At 42.7% G+C, this 20,033-nt stretch overlaps 1 protein-coding gene across 1 annotated transcript in view; it reads left to right on the top strand.

Annotated features, from left to right (window-relative positions):
* Positions 1-20,033, top strand: part of LOC106596808 (transient receptor potential cation channel subfamily M member 5) — a 157,777-nt gene that overhangs the window by 18,528 nt on the left and 119,216 nt on the right. Inside the window, exons 12-20 of the mRNA XM_045708692.1 lie at positions 74-223; positions 11,485-11,608; positions 12,101-12,246; positions 15,057-15,169; positions 15,500-15,601; positions 16,424-16,688; positions 17,631-17,749; positions 19,341-19,473; positions 19,851-20,025. Coding sequence (XP_045564648.1) covers positions 74-223; positions 11,485-11,608; positions 12,101-12,246; positions 15,057-15,169; positions 15,500-15,601; positions 16,424-16,688; positions 17,631-17,749; positions 19,341-19,473; positions 19,851-20,025 — 1,327 coding nt within the window. The remainder of the gene's footprint in view (positions 1-73; positions 224-11,484; positions 11,609-12,100; positions 12,247-15,056; positions 15,170-15,499; positions 15,602-16,423; positions 16,689-17,630; positions 17,750-19,340; positions 19,474-19,850; positions 20,026-20,033) is intronic.

Here is a 20,033-nt window from a genome sequence, read left to right as displayed (position 1 = left end):
GTGTGTGTGTGTTTGTGTCTCTCTTTCTCTGTGTGTGTCTCACTGTGTCTGTGTGTGTGTGTGTTGTCTCCAGGAGAAGACAGGCAAGAAGGCAGGCCGTCTCTTTAACAACCAGAAGAGCCTGGCTGAGCTGGAGGAGCGCTGTGAGCACCCCTGGAGGGACCTGTTCCTCTGGGCTGTTCTCCAGAACCGGCAGCAGATGGCTAACTACTTCTGGGCCATGGTCAGTCCCCTCCCTCCCAGAGAGTTAGTTCTGAAACCTCTCTGATCTCCAGGAGGATTATTCAAATGAAGGTCAAGCCCAGTAGTTAGTGTAGGTTTTATTGCTGGCCAGTGTCAATACAGGCAGTTTAAAAGCTAATGTAGATATCATCAGTATGGTGTTGAGCAGGGTGGTGGTGAGAGGGAGTTTAGTACCAAACATACACACTTACTGCACATTAAGACATTTACAGCCAGACAGACAGACACACACGTACACACTCTCTCTCCCAATTCAATCAATTCAAAGGGCTTTATTGGCATGGGAAACATGTTTACTTTTCCAAAGCAAATGGAATAGACAAGTAACAAAAGGGAAATAAACAATGGAAACATTAGTGAACATTACACTCACAAAAGGATTGTCAGTCACTCTCTCTCTGAATCCCCTCTCTCCCATCTCTCTCTCTCTCTCTGTATCCCTCTCTCTCTCTGTCTGTATCCCCCTTCTCTCTCTCTCTCTCTCTCATTCTATTATCTCTCTCTCTCTATTCTCTATCTCTCTGTATCCCTCTCTCTCTATTATATCTCCCTCTCTCTCCCTTTCTCTCTCTCATTCCCCTCCCACTCATCTCTCTCTCTCTGTATCCCTCTCTCTCTCTCTGTATCCCCCTTCTCTCTCTCTCTCTCTCTCTCTCTCTCTCTCTCTCTCTCTCTCTCTCATTCTATTATCTCTCTATCTCTCTGTATCCCTCTCTCTTTTTCTCTCTCTCTCTATCTATCTCTCTGTATCCCTCTCTCTCTTTTTCTCTCTCTCTCTTTCTCTCTCTCTGTATCCCTCTCTCTCTATTATCTCTCTCCCTCCCTCCCTCTCTCCCCGTTATCTCTCTCTCTATGCTCCCTCTGTATCCCCCTTCTATCTCTCTCTCTCTCTCTCTCTATTCTCTCTCTGTATCTCCCCCTCTCTCTGTCTCTCTCAATTCAATTCAAAGGGCTTTATTGGCATGGGAAACATGTTTACATTGCCAAAGCAAATGGAATAGACAATAAACAAAAGGGAAATGAACAATGGAAACATTAGTGAACATTACACTCACAAAAGGATGGTCAGTCACTCTCTCTCTCAATTTCAATTCAAATCAAAGGGCTTTATTGGGATGAGAAACATACAGTTGAAGTCTGAAGTTTACATACACTTAGGTTGGAGTCATTAAAACTCGTTTTACAACCACTCCACAAATTTCTTGTTAACAAACTATTGTTTTGGCAAGTCGGTTAGGACATCTACTGTTTTAGGGCTTTAGAAGCTTCTGATAGTGTACCTGTGGATAGCTTGTGATAGTGTACCTGTGGATAGCTTGTGATAGTGTACCTGTGGATGTATTTCAAGGCCTACCTTCAAACTCAGTACCTCTTTGCTTGACATCATGCGAACATCAAAAGAAATCAGCCAAGACCTCAGGAAAAAAATTGTAGACCTCCACAAGTCTGATTCTTCCTTGGGAGCAATTTCCAAACGCCTGAAGGTACCATGTTCATCTGTGCAAACAATAGTATGCCAGTATAAACACCATGGGACCATGCAGCCGTCATACTGCTCAGGAAGGAGACACGTTCTGTCTCCTAGAGATGAAAGTACTTTGGTGCAAAAAGTGCAAATCAATCCCAGATCAACAGCAAAGGACCTTGTGAAGATGCTGGAGGAAACAGGTACAAAAGTATCTATATCCACACTAAAATGAGTTCTATATCGACATAACCTGAAAGGCTGCTCAGCAAGGAAGAAGCCACTGCTCCAAAACCACCATAAAAAGCCAGACTAAGGTTTGCAGCTGCACATGGGGACAAAGATTGTACTTTTTGGAGAAATGTCCTCTGGTCTGATAAAACTAAAATAGAACTGTTTGGCCATAATGGCCATCGTTATGTTTGGAGGAAAAAGGGGGAGGCTTACAAGCCGAAGAACACCATCCCAACCGTGAAGCACGGGGGTGGCAGCATCATGTTGTGGGGGTGCTTTGCTGCAGGAGAGATTGGTGCACTTCACAAAATAGGCTGCATCATGAGGCAGGAAAATGATTTGGATATATTGATATATATCTCAAGACATCAGTCAGGAAGTTAAAGCTTGGTCACAAATGGGTCTTCCAAATGGACAATGATCCCTAGCATAATTCCAAAGTTGTGGCAAAATGGCTTAAGGATAACAAAGTCAAGGTATTGGAGTGGCCATCACAAACCCCTGACCTCAATCCTACAGAAAATTTGTGGACAGAACTGAGAAAGCGTGTGCGAGCAAGGAGGCCTACAAACCTGATTCAGTTACACCAGCTCTGTCAGGAGGAATGGGCCAAAATTCACCCAACTTACTGTGGGAAGCTTGTTTCGGTTACCCGAAACGTTTGATCCAAGTTAAGCAATACTACCAAATACTAATTGAGTGTATGTAAACTTCTGACCCACTGTGAATGTGATGAAAGAAATAAAAGCTGAAATAAATCATTCTCTCTACTATTATTCTGACATTTCACATTCATAAAAGAAAGTGGTGATCCTAACTGACCTAAGACAGAGAAATTGTACTAGCATTAAATGTCAGGAATTGTGAAAAACTGAGTTTAAATGTATTTGGCTAAGGTTTAAGTAAACTTCCGACTTCAACTGTATGTTTACATTGCCAAAGCAAGTGAAATAGATAATAAACAATAAAATGTTTTAATTAACAGTGAACATTATACTCACAAAAGCTCTAAAGGAATAGAAACATTTTAAATGTCATATTATGCCTATATACAGTGTTGTAACGATGTGCAAATAGTTAAAGTACAAAAGGGAAAATAAATAAACTTAAATATTTAGGGAAAATAAACATAAATATGGGTTGTATTTACAAAGTTTTTTGTTCTTCACTGGTTGCCCTTGTGGCAACAGGTCACAAATCTTGCTACTGTGATGGCACACTGTGGTATTTCACCCAATAGATATGGGAGTTTATCAAAATTGGATTGTTTTTCGAATTCTTTGTGGGTCTGTGTAACCCGAGGGAAATATGTGTCTCTAATATGGTCATACATTTGGCAGGAGGTTAGGAAGTGCAGCTCAGTTTGTACCTCCATTTTGTTGGCAGTGTGAAAATCGCCTGTCTTCTCTTCTCTTGGCGGCCTTTCTCAATAGCAAGGCTATGCTCACTGAGTCTGTACATAGTCAAAGCTTTCGTTAATTTTGGGTCAGTCACGGTGATCAGGTATTCTGCCACTGTGTACTCTCTATTTAGGGACAAATAGATTTCTAGTTTGCTCGGTTTATTTATTATTTCCATGGCTTCCTTTTAGGTGGTTGTAGAATTTAATGTCTCTTTTCTGGATTTTGATAATTAGCAGGTATTGGCCTAATTCTGCTCTGCTCTGCATGCATTATTTATTTATTTATTTATTTATTTTTTGAATATTTTATTTTTGCATTTTCCAATTAAGAACATTCAAAACAAAAGTGAAAATATGTTAGACAACAAAGGACAAAGTGACGGTAACAGACGAGCGTAATAAAAAATAAAAATTATATATACGGGCATACATAATACATAAAAAACATACATAAATCATAATAAAATAAATATTAATAATAATAATGAGACATTGATTCATATGGTCACCTGCTGTAAGCTACATATTATACATTACGTGTGAAACATTATATAAGAATTATATAGAGATTCAATCAATGTGGTGTGGGGGGAGATTCTCCATATAGTCAATAAAAGGTTGCCAAATTCTGTAAAATGTCTTTAACTTATTCCTCAAGCATTAAGTGATTTTCTCCAGTGGGATACAACTATTAACTTCCGATAGCCACATTGCCACTGGTAGGGGGGAATCCGATTTCCATTTCAAGGCAATACATTTCTTGGCAATCGCTAGCAATATTTCTGTTAGCTTTATAGTATGACTTTGCCTAAGATTGGTGTTAGTATAGTTACCCAGTAGGCAGACCTCGGGGTCTAAAGGGAATGCAACCCCGTGGATTGAGGATATGGTATCGCATACCCCCTGCCAGAAACCATGTAGTTTTGAACACTGCCAAGTGGAATGGAGGAATGTTCCTTCATCTGAGCCACATCTAAAACATAGGGAGGAGATATCAGGATTGAACTTGTGCAGTCTAGATGGGGTGATATAGAGCTGATGGAGGAAATTAAACTGGATCAATCTGTATCTGGAGTTCAATGTGGATGTAACACCATCCCTGCATAGGTCACTCCATAGGCCCTCATCAAGATCAATACCCAGATCTTTTTCCCATCTAAGTCGGGGTTTATCTAGCTCAGGCAGTGTTAGTACTGACATTAGAGCATCGTAAACACGGGAAATGGTCTTGAGTAGTGGTTGGTCTGCATGGCAGAATTGTTCAATAGGTGACATCTTAGGTAGGTTCCATTGTCCCTTGAGAGTCACCCTAATAAAGTCTCGTAGTTGTAGGTAGCTAAAGAAGTCCCTGTTAGACAAGTGGTATTTCTGTTTCAGCTGTTCAAAAGACATAAGAACTCCCTCCTCATAACAGTGTTCCAGAAGAGTGATCCCCTTATCAGACCATGGTCTAAAGTTACTATTCTGGAAAAACATAGGGATCAATCTATTGTTCCATAAAGGGGTTTTAGGGGAGAGAAATCCCCCTCGTCCGAACAGCTCATGCAGTTTACACCATGCCAGGACAGAATGTATGATTAAAGGGTTGTCTGTGATGGTTTTTATAGATTTTCTGTCCCATTTGTAAAACAATTCTGCCCCCGTGTCATCATTCATCTCAAGCTTTTCAATGTTCAACCATGAGGGGGAGGGACCATTGTCAAACCTCTGAGCCAGAAACCTAGACTGAGCAGCCCAGTAGTACATTCTAAAATTGGGGAGGTTTAAGCCCCCTTGACCGTAATCCAGGGTCAGTTTGTCCAGGCTAACCCTCGGGGTTTTGCCATGCCAGATAAACCGTCTGGTCAGCTTGTCAAGAGAGGAAAAGAATGCTGCGGGCACAGGGATAGGGAGAGATTGAAACAAATATAGAAATCTGGGCAGGATATTCATTTTAATCACATTGATTCTACCCAGTAGGGTGAGAGGCAAGTCCATCCACCTACACAGGTCACCCTCCACCTTCTGCAACAAGCCGGCCAGATTGAGTTTATAGAGGTTGTTCAGGTTACCATCCACCATTATGCCCAAATATGTGAAGCCCAAATATGTGAAAACCCATCGAAAAGGAAACTTGTGCTTGATGGTATGATGGTCAAAGACAGACAGCGGTAAGATTTCGCTTTTATCGAAGTTAACCTTATATCCAGAGAAAGAGCTATAACACTGTAGTAGGATCTACAAGTGAGAGAGGGAGTGTTCTGGGTTTGTTAGAAATAAGATAAGGTCGTCCGCAAAGAGTGATAGTTTATGGGTATGGGGGCCCACCTCAAAGCCATGTATGTCAGGGCACGATCTAATAGCCTCAGCCAACGGTTCGATGGCGAGGGCAAAGAGGTGGGGGCTAATTGGGCAACCTTGTCTGTTCCCCCTATAGAGAGGGAAAGAGGAGGAAGTAATCCCATTGGTAGCAATCCTAGCTTTAGGAGATTTGTAGAGTGATTTTATCAAATTTACAAAAACGGTACCTAAACCAAACTTTTCCAAGACGCGAAAGAGGTATGGCCATTCAACCCTATCAAAGGCCTTTTCAGCGTCGAGGGAGACTGCGACACTAGGTATTTTGTTTTTGTTAGCAAGGTGAATTATATCAAAGAACCTTCTGAGATTATTGGAGGACAGTCTATTAATTATGAAGCCAGTCTGATCTGGGTTGACCAACAGGGGAAGACATGACTCCAGTCTCTTAGATAGCATCTTGGTGACCAGTTTACAATCTGTGTTAAGGAGAGAGATTGGTCTATAGGAGGCGCACTTTAGCGGGTTTTTCCCTTTCTTGTGGATTACAGTAATCACTGCTTGAGAGAAAGACTCTGGAAAGCAGTTGTCTTCCCCGGCTTTTTTAAGTACCTCCATGAGGTAGGGGACCAACAGCTCCCTAAATTCTTTATAGACCTCTGGAGGGAAGCCATCCTCCCCAGGAGATTTATTAGAAGGTAAGGATTTAATGGCTTCCACCAATTCAGGAACAGAGAAGTTTTCACTCAGGCGCTCTCTGTCTTCCTCTGACAGGCATGGGAGGTTGAGAGAGGAGAGAAAGGAGTCGATCTCCGATAGATCATCGCTTGATTGGGAAGTGTAGAGGTCTTCATAGTATTTCTTAAAGGTATTATTAATTTCGGTAGGGTCGAAAGATATCTCATTAGTAAGGGTTTCTATAGCATTAATTGTCCTCTTACTTTCCTCTGCTTTCAGTTGCCATGCCAGTACTTTGTGAGCTTTCTCTCCAAGCTCGTAATAACGCTGTTTTGATTTAGTGATGGCCCTCTCAGCTTGATATGTGTTCAGAATATTATATTTCAGTTTTTTATTTACCAAAAGCCTATATAGATCTTTAGTCGGGCCTCTTTGGTAGGTTTTCTCCAGCTCAGAGATTTCAGATTCAAGGACATTCAGTTCCGCACCGTATTTTCTCTTCAACCCTTTAGTATAGGAAATGATCTGTCCCCTCAGATAGGCTTTCAATGTGTCCCAAAGAATGAAACTGTCAGGAGCGGAGGGTTTGTTTGTCAAAGTAAAAATATTGATCTGCTCTTTGATAAATGCACAAAATTCTGGTTGCTTTAGGAGTGTAGGATTTAGTCTCCATCTATATGCTCCGTTTACCTTATTAGGAATGGAGATTGATAATACCAGAGGAGAATGGTCGCTAAGCAATCTGGGGAGATACTCGATATCTAACACTCTATGAAACAGTTGGGTCGATAGTAAAAAGTTATCTATGCGTGTGTGTGTCTTGTGTGGGTGTGAATAAAAAGAGTAGTCCCTATCCTGTGGGTGCAACTGTCTCCAGATGTCTAGTAAATTAAGATCTTTCATGAATGACATGGTGAGCTTGGCGGCTTTGGTAAGAAGGGAGGGTTTATCCGAGGACCTATCAAGGACTGTATCTAAACAAAAATGTAGATCTCCTCCAACCAGTAGCCATCCTGGTGGTGCTTGAGCGACCTGAAGGAAGACATTCTGTATAAACATATGGTCATCGAAGTTAGGAGCATAAATATTCAGCAGGGTCCAAGACTCTGAAAACATATGCCCCTGCACCAAAACAAACCTGCCCGAGGGATCAGAGATGGTGTTGTTGACGCAGAAGGGGAGATGTCTACTTATCAAAATTGCAGTTCCTCTTGCTTTGGAGTTAAAAGAGGATGCAAAAACTTGTCCTACCCATTCCCTCTTCAATTTCTTGTGTTCGCTGGCTGTAAGATGTGTTTCTTGTAGAAACACAATATCGGCCTTTAATTTCTTAAGGTATGTATAGACTCTTTTCCTTTTAATCGGACTGTTAAGGCCTTTTATGTTGAATGTGACATATTTTAGTGGATTAAGCATAGGTTGGGTTTGAAATATGTAACCGAATGGAAATCTCTCATATGTAAATAGTCAGGAAATGTTTCAACTTTGGTTTGAACACAGAAGTGACCTATGTGCCTCTTTAGGAAGGAAACAACAATAAACATGGAAAAAAAGGGGAAAAAAAACCCACCCACCCCGATTGTCAGACTAAAACAACAATCCCAACAATCAAACATGAATATACTTGTAGAGATACGTTGCTGCTCGCTTTCCACCTTACTCTTACTAGCTAAACCTTGGCGTAAACTAAAACCTGCGAGCTCTCTAATTTGAAAACAAACGTTGTGAATAAGCATTTATGGCTGAATAATTACTGCCCACGGTAAGGGCTGCTTGAGTCTCTTTTCGGGAGAGGAGAAACATAAATGGGGGGGAAGCGGTGGGCCTAAACCCACTTATTGCTTCGTCCAGTGGATATTGACTAAACCAAAATATAGTCTCCTGTAAATGTAATAGAACTCACCCCGGGGAAAAACGGTTAGTTGAAAATGTACAAATCAATTATAGCGACCGGATAGCGGGGTAGACGGATCCGATATCAGCAGATCAGTCCAGATAAGAGAAAACAAACAGATTGGATCTTATCCCCCAGAGAGACCGGTTTTCAGTCGCGGTTTGGTTCTTTGAGAAAAATGAATACTTCTCCCGGTGTGTTGAAGATATGGCATCGGCCTTTGTACTGAACTTTCATCCGCGCAGGGTGGATGAGGTAGCCGGTGATGTTCTTCTCCTTCAGTGCTTTGGCGGCAGGTCTGAACTGCTTGCGACGTCTGGCGAGATCGGCACTCGTATCCGGGAAAAGGCTGACCCTCTTGCCATCGAAGGTGATGTCCCCTTTGGCTCTTGCGAGTTGCAGTATCTTCTCTCTGTCTTGGAAACGGAGGAACCTGACCAGAACGGCACGTGGGGGCTCCTCTGGCCGGGGTTTCGGCGCTGATGTTCTGTGGGTGCGTTCGATTTCCAGCGGCTTGGTGAAGTTGATTATGCCTAGGACATCCGGGATCCATTGAGTGAAGAAGCGGACCGGGTCATGGCCCTCGCTGTCCTCTTTCAATCCCACCACACGGATATTACTGCGTCTGCTCTGGTTCTCCATCTGGTCTACTTTGTTTTTGAGGTAGGCATTATCCTTCTGCAGTTCTATCAGAACCTGGTCATGTCGAGCGACGGTGTCCTCAACTGTGCTAATGCGCATCTCGGCCTCAGTCGTTCTCAGAAGGAGATCATTCATGGAGGATTTCAGGTCGTCGATGGAAGAATGGAGTTCAGCCGATTTCTTGTCAATTTTCATAGAAAGACCTTTGTTACCATCCTGAATTTCCCGGAGGAGAGTAGCCAGCATGTCTTGCGAGGCTGCCGAGAGCAATAGTCTGGAACCGTCGTCTGAAATATGAGGGCTAATGCTAAACTTGCTAGCTGTGGCGTTATCGTTGTCTTGGGATTCAACGACGTTTTGGTCGTCCTTCTTGCCTCTCGGTCGGAGGTCCATGGCTCTTTGGGAAGGTAAGTATTTGACAATTTATCAGCCGATGTTAGAATATTGTTTCAACGTTGTTATTTAGGTAATAATAGGATAAATTTCAAGAGCTCGGTTTGTCAACGTCTGTTCAGCTCCGCGGCATCACGTGTCTCCATTATTTGGTGTTTTACGTTGAACACAGAGGATATTTGTGCAGAATTCTGCATGTGGAGTCTCAATTTGGTGTTTATCTCATTTTGCGAATTCTTGGTTGGTGAGCGGATCTCAGACCTCACAACCATAAAGGGCAATGGGTTCTATAACTGATTCAAGTATTTTTAGCCAGATCCTAATTGAGATGTTGAATTTTATGTTCCATTTGATGGCGTAGAAGGCCCTTCTTGCCTTGTCTCTCAGATCGTTCACAGCTTTGTGGAAGTTACCTGTGGCGCTGATGTTTAGGCCGAGGTATGTATCGTTTTCTTTGTGTGCTCTTGGGCAACGGTGTCTAGATGGAATTTGTATTTGTGTTCCTGGCAAGTGGACCTTTTTTAGAACACCCTTATTTTTGTCTTACTGAGATTTACTGTCAGGACCCAATTCTAACAGAATCTGTGCTGAAGATCTAGGTGCTGCTGTAGGCCCTCCTTGGTTGGGGACAGAAGCACCAGATCATCAGCAATCAGTAGACATTTGACTTCAGATTCTAGTAGGGTGAGGCCGGGTGCTGCAGACTTCTAGGGCCCTCGTCAATTAGTTGATATATATGTTGAAGAGGGTGGGGCTCAAGCTGCATCCCTGTCTCACCCCACGGCCCTGTGTAAAGAAATATGTGTGTTTTTTGCCAATTTTAACTGCACTCTTGTTGTTTGTGTCGTATGTTTTTCCCCCAACACAGCTTTCCATCCATTTGTATAGCAGACCCTCATGCCAAATTGAGTCAAAAGCTTTTTTGAAATCAACAAATCATGAGAAGACTTTGCCTTTGTTTTGGTTTGTTTATTTGTCAATTAGGGTGTGACTACGTGACTACGTGGTCTGTCATACGGTAATTTGTTAAAAAGCCAGTTTGATATTTGCTCAGTACATTGTTTTCACTGAGGAAATGTGCAAGTCTGCTGTTAATGATAATGTAGAGGATTTCCCCAAGGTTGCTGTTGACGCAAATCCCACGGTAGTTATTGGGGTCAAATTTGTCTCCACTTTTGTGGATTGGGGTGATCAGTCCTTGATTCCAAATATTGTGGAAGATGTCGGAGCTGAGGATGATGTTAAAGAGTTTAAGTATAGCCAATTAGAATTTGTTGTCTATATATTTTATCATTTCATTGAGGATACCATCAACACCACAGGTCTTTTTGGGTTGGAGGGTTTGAATTTTGTGCTGTAGTTCATTCATTGTAATTGGAGAATCCAGTGGGTTCTGGTAGTCTTTAATAGTTGATTCTAAGATTTGTATTTGATCATGCATATGTTTTTGCAGTTTGTTCTTTGTTATAGATGCAAAAAGATGTGAAGTGGTTTATCCATAAATCTAAATTTTGGATAGATAACTCTTTCCCAGAAGTGGTTAGATTCTATAGATTCCTCGATTACATTGAACTGATTTCTGACGTGCTGTTCCTTCTTTTTCCATAGTGTATTTCTGTTCTGTTTTAGTGATTCACCATAGTGAAGGCGTAGACTCAGGTTTTCTGGGTCTCTATGTTTTTGGTTGGATAGGTTTCTCAATTTCTTTCTTTGGTTTTTGCATTCTTCATCAAACCATCTGTCATTGTTGTTAATTTTCTTAGGTTGTCTGCTTGAAATTTTTAGATTTGATAGGGAAGCTGAGAGGTCAAATATACTGTTTAGGTTTTCTACTGCCAAGTTTACACCTTCACTATTACAGTGAAACGTTTTTTCCAGGAAGTTATCTAAAAGGGATTGAATTTGTTGTTGCCTAATTATTTTTTGGTAGGTTTCCACACTACTTTCCTTCTATCTATAGCATTTCTTAATATTATTCAGTTCCTTTAGCTTTGATGCCTCATGATTGAGTATTGCTCTGTTCAAGTCTCCCTCTCTCTCCCTCTCTCTCCCTCTCTGTCTCTGTCTCCCTCTCTGTCTCTGTCTCTGTCTCTGACTCTGTCTCTGTCTCTGTTGCTGTCTCTCTCTCTCTCTCTCTCTCTCTCTCTCTCTCTGTGTCTCTCTGTGTCTCTCTGTGTCTCTCTCTCTCTGTCTCTCTGTCTCTCTGTCTCTCTCTCTGTCTCTCTCTCTCTCTCTCTCTCTCTCTCTGTGGTCCAGGGTCCTGAGGCTGTAGCTGCGGCTCTAGCTGGTTATAAGATCCTGAAAGAGATGTCTGGCCTGGAGTCAGAGGCAGAGTCAGCACGCAGTATGAAGGAGGCCAAGTATGAGCAGTTTGCCCTAGGTGAGAGACACGAGGAGCATGTAGGCACACACACACACACACACACGCGCGCGCACACACACACACACACACACACACACACACACACACACACACACACACACACACACACACACACACACACACACACACACACACACACACACACACACACACACACACACACACACACACACACACACACACACACACACACACACACACACACACACACCACACACACACACACACACTGGATAAAACATGCATGACATAATGCTCTGGGATCACAAACCATCACTTAGTTGAAAAATACCACTAAGACAAAGATGTTCCCTGAAAGTATCTATTTCCTAGGAAATTCTCCTGGGGTTAGAATTCACAGTGAGATCATCACAAGATAAGAATCTAGATACAACCAATGCCTATATAACAAGCAGACAAAAGCAAGATTTGAATGGTGTGAAGTCTTGGTAAGTGTGTTGAGTCTGGTGTGTGTGTATGTGTTGCCAGATCTGTTTGGGGAGTGCTACTCTAACAGTGAGGACAGGGCCTATGCTCTTCTGGTGAGAAGGACCCGCTGCTGGAATCAATCCACCGTCCTCAACCTGGCAACCGAGGCTGATGCCAAGTGCTTCTTCGCCCACGATGGAGTTCAGGTAGGCTACGGTAACACGTGCAGGCACACATAGACACACTGAAAGAGACATGTGGCCTCCTTACTTTTAATCTCGATGTTCCATAAACAAATGAAACATTAGATAGATTTGACTGTGTACACAGACAATATTCACAGAGTCCTCTTGGTGTGTGACTGTGTGTTGATAGGTGTGTTTTATGGGGTGATGTGCCCTCTGCTGGTTTCAGTGTTGATAGGTGTGTTTGACAGGGTGATGTGTCCTCTGCTGGTTTCAGTGTTGATAGGTGTGTTTGACAGGGTGATGTGCCCTCTGCTGGTTTCAGTGTTGATAGGTGTGTTTTACGGGGTGATGTGCCCTCTGCTGGTTTCAGTGTTGATAGGTGTGTTTGACAGGGTGATGTGTCCTCTGCTGGTTTCAGTGTTGATAGGTGTGTTTGACAGGGTGATGTGCCCTCTGCTGGTTTCAGTGTTGATAGGTGTGTTTGACAGGGTGATGTGCCCTCTGCTGGTTTCAGTGTTGATAGGTGTGTTTTACGGGGTGATGTGCCCTCTGCTGGTTTCAGTGTTGATAGGTGTGTTTTATGGGGTGATGTGTCCTCTGCTGGTTTCAGTGTTGATAGGTGTGTTTTATGGGGTGATGTGCCCTCTGCTGGTTTCAGTGTTGATAGGTGTGTTTGACAGGGTGATGTGTCCTCTGCTGGTTTCAGTGTTGATAGGTGTGTTTTATGGGGTGATGTGCCCTCTGCTGGTTTCAGTGTTGATAGGTGTGTTTGACAGGGTGATGTGCCCTCTGCTGGTTTCAGTGTTGATAGGTGTGTTTTACGGGGTGATGTGCCCTCTGCTGGTTTCAGTGTTGATAGGTGTGTTTGACAGGGTGATGTCCTCTGCTGGTTTCAGTGTTGATAGGTGTGTTTGACAGGGTGATGTGCCCTCTGCTGGTTTCAGTGTTGATAGGTGTGTTTTATGGGGTGATGTGCCCTCTGCTGGTTTCAGTGTTGATAGGTGTGTTTTATGGGGTGATGTGCCCTCTGCTGGTTTCAGTGTTGATAGGTGTGTTTTATGGGGTGATGTGTCCTCTGCTGGTTTCAGTGTTGATAGGTGTGTTTGACAGGGTGATGTGTCCTCTGCTGGTTTCAGTGTTGATAGGTGTGTTTTATGGGGTGATGTGCCCTCTGCTGGTTTCAGTGTTGATAGGTGTGTTTGACAGGGTGATGTGTCCTCTGCTGGTTTCAGTGTTGATAGGTGTGTTTTACAGGGTGATGTGTCCTCTGCTGGTTTCAGTGTTGATAGGTGTGTTTTATGGGGTGATGTGCCCTCTGCTGGTTTCAGTGTTGATAGGTGTGTTTTATGGGGTGATGTGTCCTCTGCTGGTTTCAGTGTTGATAGGTGTGTTTTATGGGGTGATGTGCCCTCTGCTGGTTTCAGTGTTGATAGGTGTGTTTTATGGGGTGATGTGTCCTCTGCTGGTTTCAGTGTTGATAGGTGTGTTTTATGGGGTGATGTGCCCTCTGCTGGTTTCAGTGTTGATAGGTGTGTTTTATGGGGTGATGTGTCCTCTGCTGGTTTCAGTGTTGATAGGTGTGTTTTATGGGGTGATGTGCCCTCTGCTGGTTTCAGTGTTGATAGGTGTGTTTTATGGGGTGATGTGTCCTCTGCTGGTTTCAGTGTTGATAGGTGTGTTTGACAGGGTGATGTCCTCTGCTGGTTTCAGTGTTGATAGGTGTGTTTTATGGGGTGATGTGTCCTCTGCTGGTTTCAGTGTTGATAGGTGTGTTTGACAGGGTGATGTGTCCTCTGCTGGTTTCAGTGTTGATAGGTGTGTTTTATGGGGTGATGTGCCCTCTGCTGGTTTCAGTGTTGATAGGTGTGTTTGACAGGGTGATGTGCCCTCTGCTGGTTTCAGTGTTGATAGGTGTGTTTTACGGGGTGATGTGCCCTCTGCTGGTTTCAGTGTTGATAGGTGTGTTTGACAGGGTGATGTGTCCTCTGCTGGTTTCAGTGTTGATAGGTGTGTTTGACAGGGTGATGTGTCCTCTGCTGGTTTCAGTGTTGATAGGTGTGTTTTATGGGGTGATGTGCCCTCTGCTGGTTTCAGTGTTGATAGGTGTGTTTTATGGGGTGATGTGTCCTCTGCTGGTTTCAGTGTTGATAGGTGTGTTTTATGGGGTGATGTGCCCTCTGCTGGTTTCAGTGTTGATAGGTGTGTTTTATGGGGTGATGTGTCCTCTGCTGGTTTCAGTGTTGATAGGTGTGTTTGACAGGGTGATGTGCCCTCTGCTGGTTTCAGTGTTGATAGGTGTGTTTGACAGGGTGATGTGCCCTCTGCTGGTTTCAGTGTTGATAGGTAATACAATTAGTATGGCCTATGTAATACAATTAGTAGGGCCTATGTAATACAATTAGTATGGCCTATGTAATACAATTAGTATGGCCTATGTAATACAGTTAGTATGGCCTATGTAATACAATTAGTAGGGCCTATGTAATACAATTAGTATGGCCTATGTAATACAATTAGTATGGCCTATGTAATACAATTAGTATGGCCTGTGTAATACAGTTAGTATGGCCTATGTAATACAATTAGTAGGGCCTATGTAATACAATTAGTAGGGCCTATGTAATACAATTAGTATGGCCTATGTAATACAACTAGTATGGCCTATGTAATACAATTAGTAGGGCCTATGTAATACAATTAGTATGGCCTATGTAATACAATTAGTATGGCCTATGTAATACAATTAGTATGGCTTATGTAATACAATTAGTAGGGCCTAAGATAAGGTTGTGTGATAGGTTGGTAACAGCGCTCATGGTTTGTCCCAGGGGTTCCTCACTAAGATCTGGTGGGGGGCGATGACTACAGACACAGCCATCTCCAAACTGGTGCTGTCTTTCTTCTGTCCCCCTCTCATCTGGACCAACCTCATCAAGTTCAGGTCACCACAGAAATCTAGCTTCATATTGTCAATGTTGTCACAGTCATTTCCACAGTACGGTAGGAACCGTAAGAACGTATGTCTGTTGTTGAAGCACAGTGTGTGTGTGTGTGTGTGTGTGTGTGTGTGTGTGTGTGTGTGTGTGTGTGTGTGTGTGTGTGTGTGTGTGTGTGTGTGTGTGTGTGTGTGTGTGTGTGTGTGTGTGTACGCGTCCGTGTGTGTGTGTATGCGTCCGTATGTGTGTGTATGTGCCCGTTTGTGTGTGTGTGCATGCATCGGCCCTGTCCTCGTCTGTGTAGTCATGTTATCTCTATGTGTGTAATGATGCAGTGATGAGGAGCTAGACAGTCGTGGTGGAGGAGAGGAGCAGTATGTGGAGCTAGACAGTCTGGACACAGAAAAGGCCCTGCTACTAACAGACAATGACCCTTTGTGAGTTATAAAACCATTTATTCTACTTTACCTGCTGTTTATAAAGGGACATAAAATGTAGTCAACTTTGTTCTAAGGGCAGAAAGAATCTGATTGGTTTAGGGCAGAACAAATACGATTGGTTTCTAGGTCAATGGGCAGAGTTTAACAGATGCACAACTTTTGAAAACATGGCGGAGGTTTGAACTGAGAATATTGTAAATAAAACTTTGAGTTACAAGTTGTAACATTTTGAAATCATTATTGTGTTACAGTAGTCATACAAATGTGACAACACCTCTAAAATACAGCTGGTCTCATGACTAGAAGGAAAGAGCAAAATAGAGCTAGCTAGCTTGGTCTCAAATATACCAGTAAATCAGCTCCCACTTTCCTTATCAAAATATTTTGTTTTATAAGCTATATGAACTTAACAATTGGAATGGACAGTTATGTTTCCCTGAGGGCAGAAACGTAAAATGTTAAGCTATATGTAGCTTAGCTGAGCAGGGCACTACTTCCTACTAAGGTTGAATTATAAAATAGAAATAGCTAGCAAGCTAGGTCAAAAATCTGCCAGGAGGTCAGTTAACATTTATTTTATTAAAAGTTTAGTTGAATAAGCTATATAAACAATTGTTCTGCCCTAAACCAATCAGATTATGTATGTCCTTAGAACAAAGTTGACTACACTTCATGTCAACCTGCCTTTTAGCAGCCTTGTGAGCCAGCCAGTTTGGTAATACGAGGCTAGAAGTTTGTGGACTGTTGAAGAACACTGTATATTAAAAAATTATATTCAAGTAAAATTCTCAATTTTCAATTTGTTGTATGGTGTTCCAGAGACTCAGGTGGTCCTCCTGGTGGCGTGGAGGGCCAGAGCAGTGCAGCCGTGTGGTGGCGTTTCCTGCTGCGTCGCTGGCGTCGCTTCTGGAGCGCCCCGGTCACTGTGTTCCTAGGCAACGTCATCATGTACTTTGCCTTCCTCATCCTGTTCACCTACGTGCTCCTGCTGGACTTTCGTCCTCCGCCCCCCACGGGTCCTGGGGCCCCTGAGATCATGCTCTACTTCTGGGTCTTCACCCTGGTGCTGGAGGAGCTGAGACAGGTATGATGACGTCACGGGCTGGATCTGAACTCGGGTCTCCCACGAGAAAAACCAACGTCTTAATTGTTAGACCAAGAGGAAATGTCCTTGTAGGGCTGAGGGTGACACTGGCAAAGCTACCTCAGGAGACCATGAGCCCAACTCATGTCATCATCATTGACATCACTTCCCATGGGTTTTGATTTACATTTGTTCGAGTTGTCAACTAACGTGAATTCAATGTGAAAATTAAATAAAAGAATTACCATGTCATTGGATTAAGGTTAAAAGTTGGGGTGAATTTTTTTTCACATAATTTTTTGTTGTTGAAATTACGTGGAAACAACATTGATTCAACCAGTTTTTGCCTTGTGGGCTCCCGAGTGGCGCAGCGGTCTAAGGCACTGCATCTCAGTGTAAGATGCGTCACTACATTACCTGGTTTGAATCCAGGCTGTATCTCATCCGGCCGTGATTGGGAGTCCCATACGGCGACGCACAATTGGCCCAGCGTCGTCTGAGTTAGGGTTTGGCTGGGGTAGGCCGTCATTGTAAATAAGAATTTGTTCTGACTTGCCTAGTTAAATAAAGGTTACATAGCACAATATGTGTGTCTGAAATGGCACCCTAGTCCCTACATACTGAACTACTTTCGACAAGGGCCCTGTTCAGAACACTAAGTAGTGCACTAAGGAATAGGGTTCCATTTTAGTGCTTCTCAACTCTGTTCCTCAGGTACTCTTATCAGCTATTTGATAAGTTGCATCAGGTGTGCGGCTAGACAAAATATGTGCAGCGTTGAGGATACTCGTGGACTGTTGCTGAGGACAAATCTATTTTTAGCCTGGGGAAATCTGACATAAATTACTCAAACTACCTGGAAATATACACAAATAGAATGATACTGCTAATTGTGATGTTCTAAAAGAGTGAACTAACACTTTATTGACCTGGGTGATGCAGAGTTTCTTCACAGACGAAGACATGAGCATCCTGAAGAAATTCAAGCTGTACGTGGAGGACAACTGGAACAAGTGTGACATGGTGGCCATCTCACTCTTCGTAATTGGTGTGTCCTGCAGGTGAGCAGAGTCCTCTTCCTCTCTTGCAACCAACAAAGTTCCATCTATATGCAGATGATACAGTTATAGATTAATGTGCTCCTTCTCTGGTTCAGGCTGTTGAAGAGCTCCAGACTGCTTTTCAGTCACTGCAGGCCTCACCTTATGGTCTCAAACTGGTCTTTAATATACAAAAAAACTACATTCATGACCTTTACCAGAGCTAGAAGTCTGCCAGAGAAGGTTAGCATTGTCACATCTGGTGGCTTAGCCATTGAAAAAGTGTCATCCTACAAATACCTAGATATTTGGTTGGATAACAAGTTGTCCTTTAAAGTTCATGTGGATAATCTTGTGACAAAGCTTAAATTGAAATTGGGTTTTTATTTTCATAATAAGGCTTGCTTCCCGCTTATGGCTAGAAAGAAGCTTGTTCAGGCCACTTTTCTCTCTGTAATTGATTATGGTGACTTGTTGTATATGCATGCAACCTCCTCCGTCTTACAGAAACTGGACTCTGTTTATCATGCAGCCTTGCGCTTTATTGCAAATGCCAAGTCACTCACCCACCATTGCACATTGTACCAAATGGTAGGTTGGACTTCACTTTATATGCACAGAAAGATACATTTGTATGTGTTCATCTACAAAGCCCTTTTGGGTAAACTCCCTCTTTACGTCTGTAGTCTGGTCTCCTTCACCACTAGCAGTTACCGTACCCCGTCTGCTAGGTGGTTGCTACTTAAAGTCCCCAGGACATTCACAGTATTAGGCAAGACTGCCTTCTATTCTTGTGCACCAGAGGCATGGAATAATCTACAATCCATGCTTCATCTAGATATGTTAGTGCCACTGAATGAATTTAAAATATTGATGATAGACTCTGTTACGGAGGAGTGTAAATGCTTTTTTTTAGGCTGGATCATGTTGTTGTATTGTATTGTTGTATATTTTAATGATGTAATGTATTGATTGTTACTGCCTTCTTGGCCAGGTCTCCCTTGAAAAAGAGGCTCTGGGTCTCAATGGGCTTTTCCAAAAAATGTAAATATACAGGTATAGGATCTTAATTTGACCGGTTTCGTCGCAAGAGTAAAATAACCCTGCAGCAGGAGGATTTGATAAAAAAAAGTGACGATTTCTAACAAGAAATTCGTTTTGATAGGCTACAGTAGGTAGGCTATATGATAGGCTACAGTAGGTAGGCTATATGATAGGCTACAGTAGGTAGGCTATATGATAGGCTACAGTAGGTAGGATATATGATAGGCTACAGTAGGCTATAGTTGTGGTGTGATATCTTGTGATAGAAAGAGAACTGCTGATTTTCAGTAAATTTACTGTATGAAGTGACATTGCTAGTGACATTAACTCCGTACAGCTGGGGTATTCAAATCTGACCCTACGAGGTCCGGGGACTACTGCTGCTTTGGTCTTCTACCTGATAATTCATTGCATCCACCTGGTGTCCCAGGTCTTAATCAGTTCCTGATTAGGGGGAGGAGAATTTTTAAACATTTACAAAAAATCTGTGGAACTGGCTTCGAGGTCCAGATTTGAATTTGAGGGCCATAGTTTAATATAGGACTAATATAGGATGTAATTATGACAGGATGGTGAAAGACACGTATGAGGCGGGACGAACGGTTCTGGCGCTGGACTTCATGGTGTTCACACTGCGTCTTATCCACATCTTCGCCATCCACAAGCAACTGGGGCCCAAGATCATCATTGTGGAGAGGATGGTAAAGTAGAGAACTGTTCAAAAGACAAACATGTATGACCCACAAAGCATGACCCATAAATACAATGTAGCCCAACTAAACCACATTTAGAAAACTCTAATGTATTTGTGTATCAGGGTTGAGGTCAATTCCATTTCAATTCCAGTCAATTCAGAAAGTAAATCAAATTTTAAAAAACAAAACATTTGTCATTGATTATTATTATTTTTCATTGTAATTGTAATTCCAGTGTACTTCTTGAATTGACTGTAATTGACCCCAACCCTGTTGTGTATAAATAGAATTGTGTTTATAACCATACTTTATAACCTGGTACATTTGTGGTGTATGTCAGATGAGGATTACACGTAATGTTTGTGCTCTGTTCTTCCTGGCAGATGAAGGATGTGTTCTTCTTCCTGTTCTTCCTGAGTGTGTGGCTCATAGCGTACGGCGTGGCTACTCAGGCCCTTCTCCACCCCAACGACCCACGCCTAGACTGGGTGTTTCGCAGGGTCCTGTATCGACCCTACCTGCATATCTTCGGCCAGATCCCACTGGAGGAGATTGACGGTGAGATA

This window comes from Salmo salar, chromosome 26 (genome assembly GCF_965601325.2).
Source record: "Salmo salar chromosome 26, fSalSal1, whole genome shotgun sequence".
Classification (NCBI taxonomy): domain Eukaryota; kingdom Metazoa; phylum Chordata; class Actinopteri; order Salmoniformes; family Salmonidae; genus Salmo; species Salmo salar.
Note: the sequence above shows the minus strand (reverse complement) of the source record. Positions and strands in the feature narration are given on the sequence as shown.